The following is a 15,549-nucleotide window of genomic DNA, read 5'->3' as shown; positions in this document are numbered from 1 at the left end:
GCATAAGACTAGGGAAACTTATACTATCTTGTCCTTGTAGGGAAGTCTCTCTGATTTAAGAATTTAGAATAAAAGTTACTTCAGTTTGTGAAGATGAAGACTGATAAAGAATTGGATCAAAGTTTTTAAATTATGAGGAATCGGGAATGCTTTATTCTATGTCCAGGACAACTTGAAGTTGACAACTGCAGGAACACCATGATGTTATACACCATTTGGAAATAGAATACTGAATTTGACAGAGTTTGGTCTTTCTTAGATTACTGTGAAAGCAAATATAAGCTTATTCACCAGATTCTAAAATACTAAAACGTATAGTGTCTCAAAATTTGATTGTTTTATATCATAATCTCCCTATGACAATAAAAAATGTATCATGAAACATTTAGACAAATTTATGAATTCTAGCTCCATATTTCTATCAAGGCTTTGAAGTCATAAAGGGCCTTAGAGGTTTTCTAGACCCTCATTTCTATTATTTGGGTATAAAAAAATACATGAAGTATATTAATGTCACGGAGAACAGTAGTGTTTCTCACAAAATGTCTCCTGATGCCCCGTCAGAAACAAAACATTGACCTAGATGGCCTGGGTCCTGATGCAGTATGATGCTTCTCATGTTGTGAGTTAGAGACTTTTTACCCACTTGGTGGCCAGAAACAGACCGCATACAGTTTTGTTGCTCTGAGACAGTGTATTCATTTAGGTAGTTGCATAGCTACATTTATAAATTCTGTTTGGTTGACTGCAAGCTCTGACAGATTTTTGAAAGGGAAGTTTCTTGAATTGTAATGGAAAAAATCAGGAGTTAAAACTAAGAAGGACAAATGTTCAGAATCAAATTGTGATTTAAAAGATCCAATTGGTGTGAAAAGAATGGTTAATGCTGACAGAGCTAAAAGCGCCATCATGTGGCTCAGTGTGGGGGATTTTCACACGTACTTCTTGGCAATAAACATAATGTAATCTCAGATGTGCGGAAGCCAAAAACCTCTGCAGAACAATTTCTATAACCTCTTCCTGAACAGCCAACTCTTGCTTGATATACAGAAGAAAAACTTTCTGAAACAAAATTTAACATGTCTTAAATTATATTTGAAAAATTCCCACTACAAGGAGCAATTGTAGCCTGTTGCTTCTGTTGGTTTATCTATAGTATTAAGAGGGTAATAGACTGGACATCCTTCTGGACATCATTCCGGACATCCTTCCGGATGAAGCCGGGGCTGGAGCACGGGACCTGGGTGCCTGCTGGCAGCCAGAGTGAAGCCCGGGTCCTGGGTGCCAGAGGGAAGCCGGTGCCAGCAGCCAGGGGAAAGGAAGGCCTACTCTCACAGGAATTTTTGTGCATCGGGCCTCTAGTATACATATAGGGTACATATTCTAAGCGATAAACAGACATACATACAAACATACATACAAAAGGTTTTTCAGTATGTTATTTCTAGTTTTATATTTATTTTGCTAACGTTAGTTAATCATCTAATTTATACAATTAATCTAATTTATACTTTAGTAAAATAATATGAAAACATTTATGAAGAACAAGCTTGAAGGGTATTAAATAATACCCTTAACTAACATGATTACTTTTGTTTTTTGAATTGAGCTTATATCAAGTTGAGAATAATCTCCAGGGCAACAAAAACTTTGAAGGGAATAGAAGATACTTAGAAGACGAATGACATTTTTAACAAACAAAATACTTTTGAATTGCCTTTATCTATTTATTTTTTTAATCCTCACCTGAGGATATTTCTTCATTGATTTTTAGAGAGAGTGGAAGGGAGGGGGACAGAGAGAGAAACATCGATGTGAGGAAGACACATCGATAAGTTGCCTCCCGCATGCACCCTCTCCAGGGCCAGGGATCGAGCCTGCAACTGAGGTACATGCCCTTGACCAAATCGAACCTGGGACCCTTCAGTCCTCGGGCCAATGCTCTATCCACTGAGACAAACTGGCTAGGGCAAGCATGTCAAACTCAAAGGCTAACACAGGCCAAATAAACAAGGTTTAAGTTTATGCGGGCTGCAATAAAACAAAAGCTTCAGTTTTCATAAGAAATGTAGGTTTATTTCGATAGAGACATGCTGAATACAAAGGGCTGAAATAAATGAGTAATTGTTAACATAAAATAATAGAACATTTTAATAAAAATTAGTATTTTTCTTGAACATTAACTTACCAGACACTGAATAACTGCACAAATTAAGAAGTGTAACTCAAATAAACCTATTTTTCTTAGTCTCCGAAAGCAAAATATTTCCTGTTGCACACACCAAACAAATCAGTACAAGACTAATGACGTGGCAATCAGCTGATAAAATATTTGCTGCTGGTATTAGTGGAGAGAAATGGTGGGCCTGCGCGTAAGGCGCGTAAGGGAAATGAATGCAACACAATTATAGTAATCTGCCATTAGTGAACGTTGTAGTTCGTTATTAATAATTAAGTATAGCAGGATATTGTAAAAATTAAGTTACAAAATTTTTATTAAAATGTTTCTTACATACCGTTATGTTGGCTGGGCCGCAAAAATATTTGTTGTGGGCTGCGTGGGGCCCACGAGTTTGACATGCTTGGGCTAGGGGCAAAGCTTTTGACTCATCCAAGAAAGGATAGCAAAGAAAGAGCAACTTAACGTGGTGCCTCCTTTTTAAAACAGCTCTTAGGAAAAACAAACTGAAGCTCTGTATTGAACTTATTACCTCTTTAAACTTAGTTTATTTTTTGTGTTAGGTACTATTTCTATTTTATAGATTGGGAATCAGGGAGAGGATTAACATCACTCATAAAATATCTAGAAACAACATTTACTAGTTGTTGTTTTTTTAACCAATAGACAGAAAAATGAAACAAAGGAGATTTGGAAAATAGGAGCTTGTAAACTATATTGAGTTTTTACAACAGGGGTTAAGCAAAGGTGGTATTCTCACAACTTTTGGGGGTATTTTCTGACTTTGATTAGAGGCAGCATATTATAGAAAGAGCTTAGACTTTGAAAGACCTAAATTGAGATCCTAGATTTACTACTTGTTAGCTGTAGTGACCTTAGGAAGTCAGCTAACCTCTGAAAGCTTCCATTTCCTCCTCTATAAAAAGTTATGTGAGGATTAAATGAAATGATATATAAAACCACGTAGCAGAAAGTGTGGGAAGATGAAAAAGTTCTAGAGATGGATGGTGGTGATAGTTGAAGGGCAATATGATTGTACTTAATGCCACTGAACTGTACACTTAAAAATGAAAAATGGTTAAAAGGGTAACATTTGTTATGTATTTTATCACAATTTTTAAAAATCTACCTACCATATAGTAGGCACTTACTATATTCTAATTTTCCCCTTGCCTTCTTTAGAGATTGAATTTTCTTTTAACTCAGTTTTTTTCTAAAAGAATATCAAATTGTGTAGCTGGAGATTTCTCATAAAACTATCTTGAATTGTATCCATGATTTAGAATAAAGTTACATTTTGATTACCCCATGATTCAGCCATACTTGAACCTCATTATTTGGAACTATTCTGCCTCCAAGATCTTAAAATAAGAGCTTTCCGTCTCTGACCACAACCTCTGTCTCATCTACAGCTATCACTCCTTAGTGTGCTTTGTGACCTCATTTTGACCTCCTGCCTCTACCTTAGCTCTGTTCTTCTAGGTTGGCAGACCCTCATTAAATTTGTTTTCTTGAGTTGTACAGTTATCAGTTACAGTGTTGTCCTCTCAAGTAATCCCAGATTCTTTTTCCCTTAACCTACTACATGTCCACCTTCACATGTCATCCTTTTTTTCTGAGCTTAGGATGCTGACCATTATTGGGTAAAGTCCTCAAATAAGACCGTTAGCACTTTAGACAAGCTGTCTTATTTAATTCAGTTTTCACAAATCCCTGGGGAAATATTGCTACCTACCGTATTGATAGTGGAACTGAGGCTCAGAAAGGTTTAGTGATTCACCCTGAAGGTTTAGTCACTCACACTTAGCTCATATATTGATTTCAGATTTAAACCTAGATTTGTCTGGCCCAGAGCCTGCCTGCTCTTTTTCTATTCTTTGGCCCTGTTTCCAGTTCATTCTGTCTCCTCTCAACTGTATGCTCATCTGTGTGTTTTTTTCCCTTTGTTTCTTCTCCCTCCCCACAACACCATTGATCCCCTCTGTGCTCTCTTCCACCTCCACCTACCCCCCACCATCACCACACTGTTGTCTATGTCCATGAGTTCTCTATTTTTTTTTTTTTTGCTCAATCCCTCTACCACAACCACCCCCAACTTTGTTTCTTGCTAATAACTCTTATACATTCACACCTTTTTTCCTTCTCCTTAAACTTTGAACCTGACCCCCAACTCATAGTGCATAATTTAACCTACTCCTTAACTGAAACAATGAGGGCATCCAGCAGAATCTCCTTCAACATTATCTTCTTTGTATGCTCTCTCATTTCTCTGCCTCTTTGTTGCTAATGTACGACCTCTTATGTTACTGATTCCGTTCTCTTCTCACCAAGGCTTTGCTTTATGATTTATTCCTATTTTCTTCGTCTTTAATGCTGTTTTCATATTGATTCTTTTCCCTCTATTTTAAAAAGAAAAAGAATCCTGAAAAATATTCTTTAAATTTAGTATTCCTATAATAACTAGTGATGTTATCGAGAGTTATTTCAGTAGAGTAACGCCTACAAATTCCAGGAGGCAGAGGGTTGATGATTGAATAGGAGATAGGGAATTGAAAATGATGAGTGCAGATTTCTTTAAAGAAGGCTTACATTGAAAGGAGGCAGGGCTGTATGATTAAAGAACAGGGTTTAAAAGATAGAATACATTTACTAAAAGGAAAACATAAAAAAGGAAAGAGGAAAAAGGAGAGGTTTGTGAAGTAAAACATCTAAGTAAAATCCATAGGATTAGCCTCAAATGCCTTACTGTACAAATTATATCTATCTTTATAGACCCAGCTGAATCTGAAGCTTTTTTTCATTAGCTCAGCAGGAAGTGTTTCAAAATTCTCTAATTTCCTGTGGTAGCTCATATATCTCTCCTGGTACTTATCAAGTACTCTCTTGAATTATGTGATGCAACAGTGTAGTTCTCATGAGCCATGCTGTTGGGGTTTGATTCCTGGCTTTACCAATTATGAGCTGTGTGACTTTCAGCAATGACTTTGGTACTCAGTCTTTGTATCTGTAATGGGATGATAGTAGCCGGTACATGATTCTTACAAGGATTAATATTTGTAAAGCTCTTAGAACATGCGTTTTCCTTCTACTAAGTTATACGATCCTTAAGAATCGGTAACTATTCTTTGTATTACCATACCCCTCATTGTCCATACATATAATAGTTCATAATTTTACATAATTAGGAATTTGTTGAATGATGGAATATACTCTATATTTGCAGGTTAGCCATTTAGTGTAAGAATCCAATTGAGAACCACTGTATCTGCACATACTTTCTTCCCTACAGTGATACTCAGACCCCAGGATAGGACCAAATGCCAGACAGCTACATGGTACTGAACCTTCATAATTTTAGGCACGAAGACTTGGACCAGGAAATGGGAAAAGAAGAGTGAGAGAACTACAAGTGGAAGTGGGAGAACGTAGTCAACCGGGAATAAAACACAATTGTAAACGTTAGCATATTATTTAGGCCAAAAAAAACTCCTCATGGGAGTTATAAATATCCCTGTAGCAGTCAAGGCCATTCACCACCCAAGCAGTGTCATTTGTTTTCTTTGAGAAACACCAAACCATGGTAGCTTCTATGATTACAGTTTTAGTGAGTGGAAAGAAGTAGGGTAAACAGAATAATTTGGATGATTGGGAAAGGATACTCCTCAATTGGCTGAGAGACTTTAAGGAAGGAGAGAAAATAGATTAACTTTTTAGTCTCAGGCAACTCACTGCCATTGCCTTATTCTGCCTTTTCCTTTTTAAATGTTTTTATTATCTTTCTTGGGGAATTCCTGAACTGCAGGGCAATCTCTAGAGCAGGATGCCAAATACTGGTTTCATCTTGTATAACTAAGAAGAGGATTGCCAAGAGAGCCTGCAGTGCCTCCTATGCTTGAAACTGAACAAAAGATGAATGGGTTATCTAGGTAACAGTTACATGGTTGATGCTGTGATGTTTTAATTATATACAAAAACTAGAGGCTCAGTGCATGAATTCGTGCATAGGTGGGGTCCCTCGGCCTGGCCAGCAATCGGGTCAAATCAGGGCTGTCTTGCCCAGTCCCCATCGGAGTATCGGGGCAATTGGGGCTGGCTGGCCCAGGGAGGGACTGCGGGAGGTTGGCTGGCCAGTGGAGGTTGGCTATGGGAGCACAATGACCACCAGGGGGGAGCTCCTATATTGAGCATCTGCCCCCTGGTGGTCAGTGTACGTCATAGCGACCAGTTGACCCGTCATTCAGTCATTCAGTCACTTAGGCTTATATATATATACTAGAGGCCCGGTGCACAGAAATTTGTGCACTCAGGGATGGGTGGGGGGACTCCCTCAGCCTGGCCTGTGCCCTCTTGCAGTCTGGGACCCCTCGGGGGATAACCACCTGCTGGCTTAGGCCCGCTCCCTGGGGGGATTAGGCCTAAGCTGGCAGTCAGACATCCCTCTGGCAGCCCAGGAGCCCTCAGGGGATGTCCACTTGCCAGCAGGGAGCAGGCCTAAGCTGCAGTCAGACATCCTTAGTGCTGCTGAGGAGGCGGGAGAGGCTCCCGTCACCACTGCTGTAATGCAGCCATAAGCCTGGCTTGTGACTGAGCAGAGCTCCCCACATCGAAGTGCGCTGACCACCAGGAGGCACCTCCTGCATTGAGCGTCTGCCCCCTGGTGGTCAGTGTGTGTCATAGTGATCAGTGATTCCCAGTTGTTCTGCTGTTTGGGTCAGTTTGCATATTACCCTTTTATTATATAGGCTAGAGGCCTGGTGCATGGGAGGGGCCAGCTGGTTTGCCCTGAAGGGTGTCCTGGATCAGGGTGGGGTTCCCGCTGGGGTACCTGGCAAGCCTGGGTGAGTGGCTGATGGCTGTTTGCAGGCTGACCACAGCCCCTTCAGGGTGGGAGTCCCCGCTGGGGTGCCTGGCCAGCCTGGGTGAGGGGCTGATGGCTGTTTGCAGGCTGGCCATGGCCCCCAGCCACCCAAGCACCCAGTGGAGGCTGGCTGGAAGCAGGTATCGGGTTTATTTATCTTCTATAATTGAAACTTTGTTGCCTTCAGCGGAGGCCAGAGCCAGCCAGGGCAGGCGGGAAGCTTGGCTTCCTCCATCGCCGGGGCAACCAAGCTTCCTGCTTGCTCCAGCTCTGTGGCTGCCAGCTGCCATCTTGGTTGGGTTAATTTGCATATAGTCTCTCTGATTGGCTGGTGGGCATGGCTGGGGCATAGTGAAGGTATGGTCGATTGGCACGTTTCTCTTTTATTAGAATACTAGAGGCCCGGTGCACAAAAATTTGTGCACTCGGGGAGGAGGGGGGGTCCCTCAGCCTGGCCTATGCCCTCTCGCAGTCTGGGACCCCTCGGGAGATAATGACCTGCTGGCTTAGGCCTGCTCCCGGGTGGCAGAGGGCAGGCCTAATCCCTAGGTGCAGCCCCTGGTCAGGCTCAGAGCAGGGCTGATTGGGGAATTGGGGCACCGCCCCCTGTCATGCACAGAGCAGGGCGGATTGGGAGGTTCCAATGCCACCCTTAGTCATGCTCAGGGTAGGGCCGATTTGGGGGTTGGGGCACCGCCCCCTGTCACACTCAAGGCAGGGTCGATGGGGAGGTTGCGGTGCCACCCCCGTCACGCACAGAGCAGGGCCAATCAGGGGGTTGGGGTGCTGCCCCCTGTCACGCACAGAGCAGGGCCGATCAGGGGGTTTGGGAGCTCCCCCCTGTCACGCACAGAGCAGGGTCAATCAGGGGGTTGGGGAGCTCCCCCCTGTCACACACAGAGCAGGGCCCATTAGGGGGTTGGGGAGCTCTCCCCTGTCACGCACAGAGCAGGGCGGATCAAGGGGTTGGGGCGCCGCCCTCTATCACCCACAGAGCAGGGCCCATCGGGGGGTTGGGGCTCCGCCCCTGTCACACTCAGGGCAGGGCCGATGGGGAGGTTATGGCTCTACCCCATCACACACAGAGCAGGGCCCGTGGGGTGGGGGGGGTTGGGGCGCCGCCACTCTCACACTCAGGGCAGGGCTGATGGGGAGGTTATGGCTCTACCCCGTCACACACAGAGCAGGGCCCATGGGGTGGGGGGGTTGGGGTACTGCACCCTGTCTCACACAGAGCCGCAGGGTGATCAGGAGGTTGGGGAGCTCCCCCCTATCAGGCACAGAGCAGGGCTGATCAGGGGGTTGGGGCTCCTTCCCCTGTCAGGAACAGAGCAGGGCCGATAGGGAGGTTGTGGCCCTGCCCCCTGTCACACACACAGCCACAGGGCGATCAGGGGGTTTGGGCGCTGCCCTGTCATGCTGATCCCGGTGCTGGGAGGCATATTACCCTTTTACTATATAGAATAGAGGCCTGGTGCATGGGTGGGGGCTGGCTGGTTTGCCCTGAAGGCTGTCCCGGATCAGGGTGGGGGTCCCCACTGGAGTGCCTGGCCAGCCTGGATGAGGGGATGATGGCTGTTTGCAGCTGGTCACACACCCTTCAGGGTGGGGGTCCCCACTGGGGTGCCTGGCCAGTCTGGGTGTGGGGCTGAGGGCTGTTTTCAGGCTGGGACTGAAGATCCCAACTGCTCCTTTTTTTCTTTTTTTCTTTTTTATTCTGAGCCAGCTTTAGCTCTGAGGCTCCAGCTCTTAGGCCTCCGCTCCTGAAAGCAGGTATCTGGTTTGTTTAGGTTCTACAATTGAAACTCTGTATCAACTCCAGGTCTGAGATCCCAGCTAGCTGAAAGCTGGTTTCTGGGGTTTTGTTTAGCTTCTATTTTTGTAACTATGTTTCAAACTGCTAGCTCAGAGGCCTGCAGCGGCAGGCGGGGAACGTTGGAGTCCTCCATCACTGAAGCAAGCAAGCCTCATGTTAGTTTCAAGCTGCCTGGCTGCCGGCCGCCATCTTGGCTGGCAGTTAATTTGCATATCGCCCTGATTAGCCAATGGGAAGGGTAGCGGTCGTACGCCAATTACCATGTTTCTCTTTTATTAGATAGGAGATATATATATATACATATATATATATATATGTATATATATATATGTGTGTATGTATATGTATATATATATATATATATATATATATATATATATATATATATATACTTGTAACAGATTTTTCTCTGGTTGTCTTTAAATGTTATAACTCAAATGATTTTTGGTTCTAGCTAGCCATTTAGCTTGACTTTTTTTAATTGAAGGTTTTTGTAATATGATCTTCATTGCAGCCCTATTTTGCCCTTTAAATGGAATTTATGCTCAGTGTCTTAGCTTCCCTTTAATGCATAGTGCTTCCTTATATTTACTCTTTTTTTCTAACAATTAACTTTTTAGAGCAATTTTAGGTTCACAATAAAATGGAGAAGAAGGTACAGAGATTGCCCATATGCCTCTTGCCCCCACATAAATCATACCCTCCCCCATTAGCAACCTCCTCCTTCAAAATGGTACATTTATTACATTTGACAAGCCTACATCAACATGTTCTTATCACCCAATGTACACTCTTGGTGTTGTACATTCTATGGGTTTGGACAAATGTATAATGGCTTGTATCCACCATTTATAATATCAGGTCCTAAAAGTCCTCTGTGCTCCACCTAGTCCTTTCTCCTCTCCCTGCCCACACCCCCACAGCTCCTGATCTTTTTACTGTCTTCATAGTTTAACCTTTGCCAGAATGTTATATGGTTGGAATTATTAACAGTATATAGCCTTTCAGACTAGCTTCTTTCACTTAGTGATATGCATTTAAGTTTCCTCCATGTTTTTTCATAGATTGATGGCTCATTTCTTTTTAGTACTGAATAATATTCCATTGTCTGGTTGTAGCACAGTTCATTTATCCATTCATCTACTGAAGGACATTTTAGTTGCTTCCAAGTTTTGGCAGTTATGAGTAGAGCTATTATAAATATCCATGTGCAGGTTTTTGTGTCGATATAAGTATTCAACCTCTTTGGATAAATACCAAGGCACATAATTTGTGGATTGTATGGTAAGAGTATGTTCAGTATTGTAAGAAAAACATTGAATTGTCTTCCAAAGTGGCTCTACTATTTTGTATTTCACCAGCAATTCAGCATTTGATGTGTTCTGGATTTTGGCTATGCTAATAGGTGTGGAGTGGTATTTCATTTTTGTTTTAATTTGCATTTCTCTGATGGCATATGAGATGGAGCATCTTTTCATATGCTTATTAGCATATGTATATCTTCTTTGGTAAGGTCTCTGTTAAGGTCTTTGGTGCATGTCTTAGTATATGTTCATTTGCCATATGTATATATTTCTTTTTTTGAGAGAGAGAGAGAGAAGAAGGAGGGCTAAGAGAGAAAGCGAGAGAAACATCAATTTGAGAAACATCAATCAGTTGCCTCCTGCACACCCCCTACTTGGGGTCGAATCAGCCACCTTTTGGTGTTTAGACAACACTCCAACCAACTGAGCCACACCAACCAGGACTCTTTTTCTCTTTTTTTGTTTTGTTTTTAATATGTTTTTATTGATTTCAGAGAGGAAGGAAGGAGAGAGTGATAGAAACATCAACGATGAATCATTAATCGGCTGCCTCCTGCATGCCCCACACTGGGGATCGAAGCTGCAACTCAGGCATGTGCCCTGACCCGAAATTGAACCATGACCTCCTGGTTCATAGATTGATGCTCAACCACTGAGCCATGCTGGCTGGGCTCTTTTTCTTTTTTTATGTATCTTCTTTGGTGAGGTATCTGTGAAGGTCTTTGGTCCATTTTTTAATTGCGATGTTTGTTTTCTTATTGTTGTGTTTTGAGAGTTCTCATATTTTGGAAAATAGTTCTTTATCCGATATGCCTTTTGTAATTATTTTCTCCTACTCTGTTGCCTGTCTTTTTATTATCTTGACAGTATCTTTTGTAGAGCAGAAATTTTTAATTTTAATGAAGTCCAGCTTATCACTTTTTTTTTCCAATGGATCATGTCTTTGGTGTCAGATCTAAGAAGTCATCTAGTTTTTCTGCTTTGTTATCTTTTAGTAGTTTTATATTTTTGCATTTTACATTTAGGTCAGTAATTCATTTTGGGTTACTAGTATTTTTGTGAAAAGTGTAAGGTCTGTGTCCAGATTCATTTTTTGTATATAGATGTCCAGTTGTTCTAGTCCCATTTGTTGAAAAGACTTCCTTTTTTCCATTGTATTTGTTGCCTTTGCTCCTTTGTCAGAGATCAGTTGATTATATTCACGCTAGAGGCCTGGTGCATGAATTCATGCACTAGTGGTGTCCCTTGGCCTGGCCTGCAGGATCGGGCTGAAACCGGCCCTCTGACATCCCCCGAGGGGTCCCAGATTGCAAGAGGGCACAGGCCAGGTCAAGGAACCCCACCGGTGCATGATTGGAGCTGGGAGGTACCGTGGGAGGGCTCCAGGGCGTGTCTGGCCCATCTTGCTCAGTCCCGATTGGCCAGACCCCAGCAGCAAGGTAACCTACCAGTCGGAGCATCTGTCCCCTGGTGGTTAGTGCACATCATAGCAATTGGTCAACCGGTTGACTGTCTGCCCCCTAGTGGTCAGTGCACATCATTGCGAGTGGTTGAGCAGCCTTAGCATATCATTAACATATTACGCTTTGATTGGTTGAACAGCCAACCAAACGACTGGACACTTAGCATATTAGGCTTTTATTATATAGGATGGGTCTACTTCTGTGACTTTCTATTCTATTCTACTTACCTGTTTGTTCTTTCTCCAATAATTACACTATCTTGAGTATTATAGCTTTATAGTAAGACTTGAAGTCAGGTAATGTTAGTTCTTCAACTTTGTTCTTCTCCTTCAATATTGTGTTAACTAATCTGGGTATTTGCCTCGCCATAAAAACATTAGAATACATTTGTTGACATCCACAAAATAATTTGCTGTGATTATGGTTGGATTGCATTGAATCTATATAGATCAAGTTGAGATGAACTGCATCTTAGCAATATTGAGTCTTCCTGTTGATAAACATGGAATATCACCTCATTTATTTAGTTCTTTGTGAACTTACTTTCGTTTAATCCATTTTGTAGTCTTCAAAAGGCAGTTTTTCTGAGTCACTTCAGAAGTATGTTACAGTTTTCTTGTTCTCTTGGATTCATTTGCTTTTATATTTGTTCCTTTTTATATCTGGCTTCCTAAGAGCTTTTTTCTCCCCATTTTTAATATCATGATGCTCAGCCAAATGTGATTTCTGTTACTGAATAGCAAAATTATTCCTCAAGTTAAATTAAACAATCTGTATACATAGTTTACATCCATACTGTAATATAACTACTTTCTCAGAAATTAGGGCAAAAAGTTTTACTAACCATATAAGGGAAATACAAGAGCTTCTATAATCTCTGCCCTCGAAGAGCTTGTGGTCTATTTAAGAAATCAGAATTAAATACGAAAAGTAACACATTTAGATAATAATTCTCATATTAGGTCATAGAAGAGGACATGATTAATATATATTAATTGTACATACTTTGCAATTTAGAGAAGGGAGTGATTAGACAGGGAAGTGATTAGAGAAGGTTAGACAGGGAAACCTTTATCGGGCTCATGGAATTTGAACTTAGTTCTAAAATATTAGTAAATTTTGGGTAGAGATATTAATCCAGATTTCTTGTGGACGAGTTTCATAGTAATTTATCCCTTAATTTTTTCTTTAAAAAAATCTTTATATTTTCTAGCCAATGTAATTATAGTAAACACTTGAAAGTGTTTGACATATCAGTTACCTTCAATTTTCTATTTCTGTGTGTTTGTCACAGGCACCCTGATTTTCAGCTGCTACAGGAGGGACAAAGGTATGGTTGAATCAGTATCACTTACCTTCTATATATTCATGTTAATAGAAACATTAAGAGTAAACCAGGTGGTATGAGCTCTTGGACTTCCTGTACTGATGCATTATGTTAGTGCCCATTCTAGCCCACACAAAGAAATATTTGCCTTGTACAGCTTTTTCTTTTCTGATGGTAAGATGATGTGTTTGCTCTGTATGATTTATTGTACAGCTCTTTCTACCAAGAAAGTCTAATTGAACCTGTTGAAATATGACTCAAACACAGCTTCCATCTGAGATAATATGATGCTTTGTCAACTAGATTGTGCCAATTAACATTTGTTGAAAGGTTTTTATAGTCTTATTTTATAGAATTTCAAAACATTAATGTATCTGTTATTTACAGCATTAATAGAGGTTCCAAGTTGTGATTTTTTTTTTCTAAAATCCCCTTATGATGTTGCTTTCCCAGCCTTAATCATCTCTCAAAACATGTCCTTTTATCTCGAGAATAAATTTTCCTGGTTATTAGTCACTACCTTAGTTACATGGACTTGAGCCATAAGTGAGAGACACTGACTTATTGATGTGTTTCTTTAATTTATACCTCAAAGTAGTACAGAAAAACATAATAACTTCAAATTCCAGGGGAGAGTCTGAAATATATGAAAGTTTAATTGTTCTATTTTTTAAAAAAATTATACTTACAAGAGACAAGTCCCTGATGATATAGTATAGATTCTAACTAAAAAATTATATCTACTACTAAATAAACTTGTCATCTTTTCTCCATTTCCAATCACAACCTTACCTTCAACTCTGTTTTTCTTCTTTTTCTCCCAACCCCACATGCTTTTATTAAACTGCTGCATTCTCTTCATTTTTAAAAATCATTCTAAAAATGTAATAGCCTTTTGGAGGAGCAGTTTTAGGTTTACAGAAAAATTGCACAGAAAGTAGAGTTCCCATACACACTACCCTGTACATGCTTTTTGACCCAGAATTCTCCTCATTTGGATCTTTAAAGTTCTTATCGTTGCATTTGCTTAAGAGTAACTGTTCAACATCCTTCCTTACCTCAAGGTTGTATAGACAAAGCTAATCTTTGCCTTCACTCTTTCATAATTCTTAATTATTTTTAAACCTGAAAATTGAATAAATATAGTCAAAGGGAAAACTGTTGTTTTTTATTGTTAGCATTATGTTGTAATTCTAGAGTTTAAAATGTAAATATCTTTCATTGATAAATGTTGATTTTTCCAACTTGATTTTTTTATTGTGACTGACTTCCTTGTGTTTTTCATTCTTTGGAACTTTCTGTAGTTAGAACTAGAGTTGGAAAATGTTTAAACATCTCTTTTTATATTTATACTAGAGGCCCAGTGCATGAATGCGTACACAGGTGGGGTCCAGCCGGCCCTGCCCCAATCAGGGCGTATTGGGGCTAGGCCTGTCGGGAGGAGGAGATGGTGGGAAGTTGGCCCGCCAGCCCGCCCCCATCAGGGCTGGGCTGACTTGGGGGAGGGGCCTCCGGTGATAGGCTGGTGGACCCTGCCCCCAATTGGGGTTGGGGGCAGGGCAGGCCATAGGAAGGGGCTGTGGGTGGTGGACCAGCAGGCCCCGCCCCCAAATGGGGTGAGGGGTGCCGATGGGGGGGGGGCCAGTGGGCTGGAGGAGGGGCCATGGGTGGTTAGCTGGCTGGCCCTGCCTCTGATCAGGGTGGGGGGGCTGATCAGGGGCAGGGCCAGCCAGGGGGAGGGGCTGCAAGCCAATCAGGGTGGTAGGGGTCCATAGGGGGTGGGGCTGGCCTGGGGGAGAGTCTATGGGCCGATCAGGGTGGTGGGGGCTCATGGGGGGTGCCTGCCAGGGGGAGGGGCTGTAGGAGGTTGGCCAGCCAGCCCCCCCCCCCCCCCCCCCCCCCCCCCCCGCCTTTGGTCATGGTGGGAGAGTCTGATCAGGGGCAGGCCGGCCGGGGGGAGGGGCTGCGGGAGGTTATCCGGCTGGCCCCACCCCCGGATCGCGCTGGTTCGCTGGCCACGGTGGGCGTCATAGCAACTGGTTGTTCCGGTCGTTATGGCGTTATGGTCACTAGCTTTTTGTTTATGTAGATCTTTCAAAGCCTAAACAAAGCTCCCTATAATGTATGTGTGTGTGTGTGTATATGTGTGTGTGTGTGTACATACATATATATGCTTGTTTGAGAAACCAGTGATGAAGTTTTCAAAAGAAGACCTTTTTTACAAAAGGATATATGAAACAAAATGGAACAGGCTAAAATAAAAAATAGTTCAGTAGGTTGTTTTTGTTGTTGTTGTTGCTGTTATTCTTATTTATTTATTTATTTTGAGAAATGGGAGAAAGGGAAGGAGGAAGTGGAGAGAGAGAGAGAGAGAGAGAGAGACATTGATGTGAGAGAGAGACATCGATTGGTTGCCTTCCACACTCACCCCAACCTAGCGGGGTTGAACCTGCAACCCAGGTACGTGCCCTTGAGCAGGAATTGAACCCGTGACCCTTTGGTGCTCAGGCCAGTGTGCTAATCACTGAGCAACACTGGCCAGGGCTCTTTTAACATTTTTAAAATAATTAGGGGTAAAGAAGATAATTATATCAAATAAATA

General features: G+C 42.1%; 1 protein-coding gene across 12 annotated transcripts in view; it reads left to right on the top strand.

Annotated features, from left to right (window-relative positions):
* The window catches only part of RPAP2 (RNA polymerase II associated protein 2), a 101,712-nt gene that overhangs the window by 17,081 nt on the left and 69,082 nt on the right, over nt 1-15,549 (top strand). For 10 of the 12 annotated variants that reach the window (XR_009451937.1, XR_009451936.1, XM_059688857.1 and 7 more), the window contains one exon: nt 12,915-12,950. The exons of the other annotated variants lie outside the window; for them this stretch is intronic. Coding sequence is in view for 8 of the 10 variants with exons in the window: in XM_059688857.1 (XP_059544840.1) it covers nt 12,915-12,950 (36 nt within the window). In the remaining 2 variants the exon portion in view is untranslated. The remainder of the gene's footprint in view (nt 1-12,914; nt 12,951-15,549) is intronic. 12 annotated transcript variants of the gene reach the window in all.

The sequence above is a fragment of the Myotis daubentonii genome, chromosome 3 (genome assembly GCF_963259705.1).
Source record: "Myotis daubentonii chromosome 3, mMyoDau2.1, whole genome shotgun sequence".
NCBI classification, from domain to species: Eukaryota; Metazoa; Chordata; class Mammalia; order Chiroptera; family Vespertilionidae; genus Myotis; species Myotis daubentonii.
Note: the sequence above shows the minus strand (reverse complement) of the source record. Positions and strands in the feature narration are given on the sequence as shown.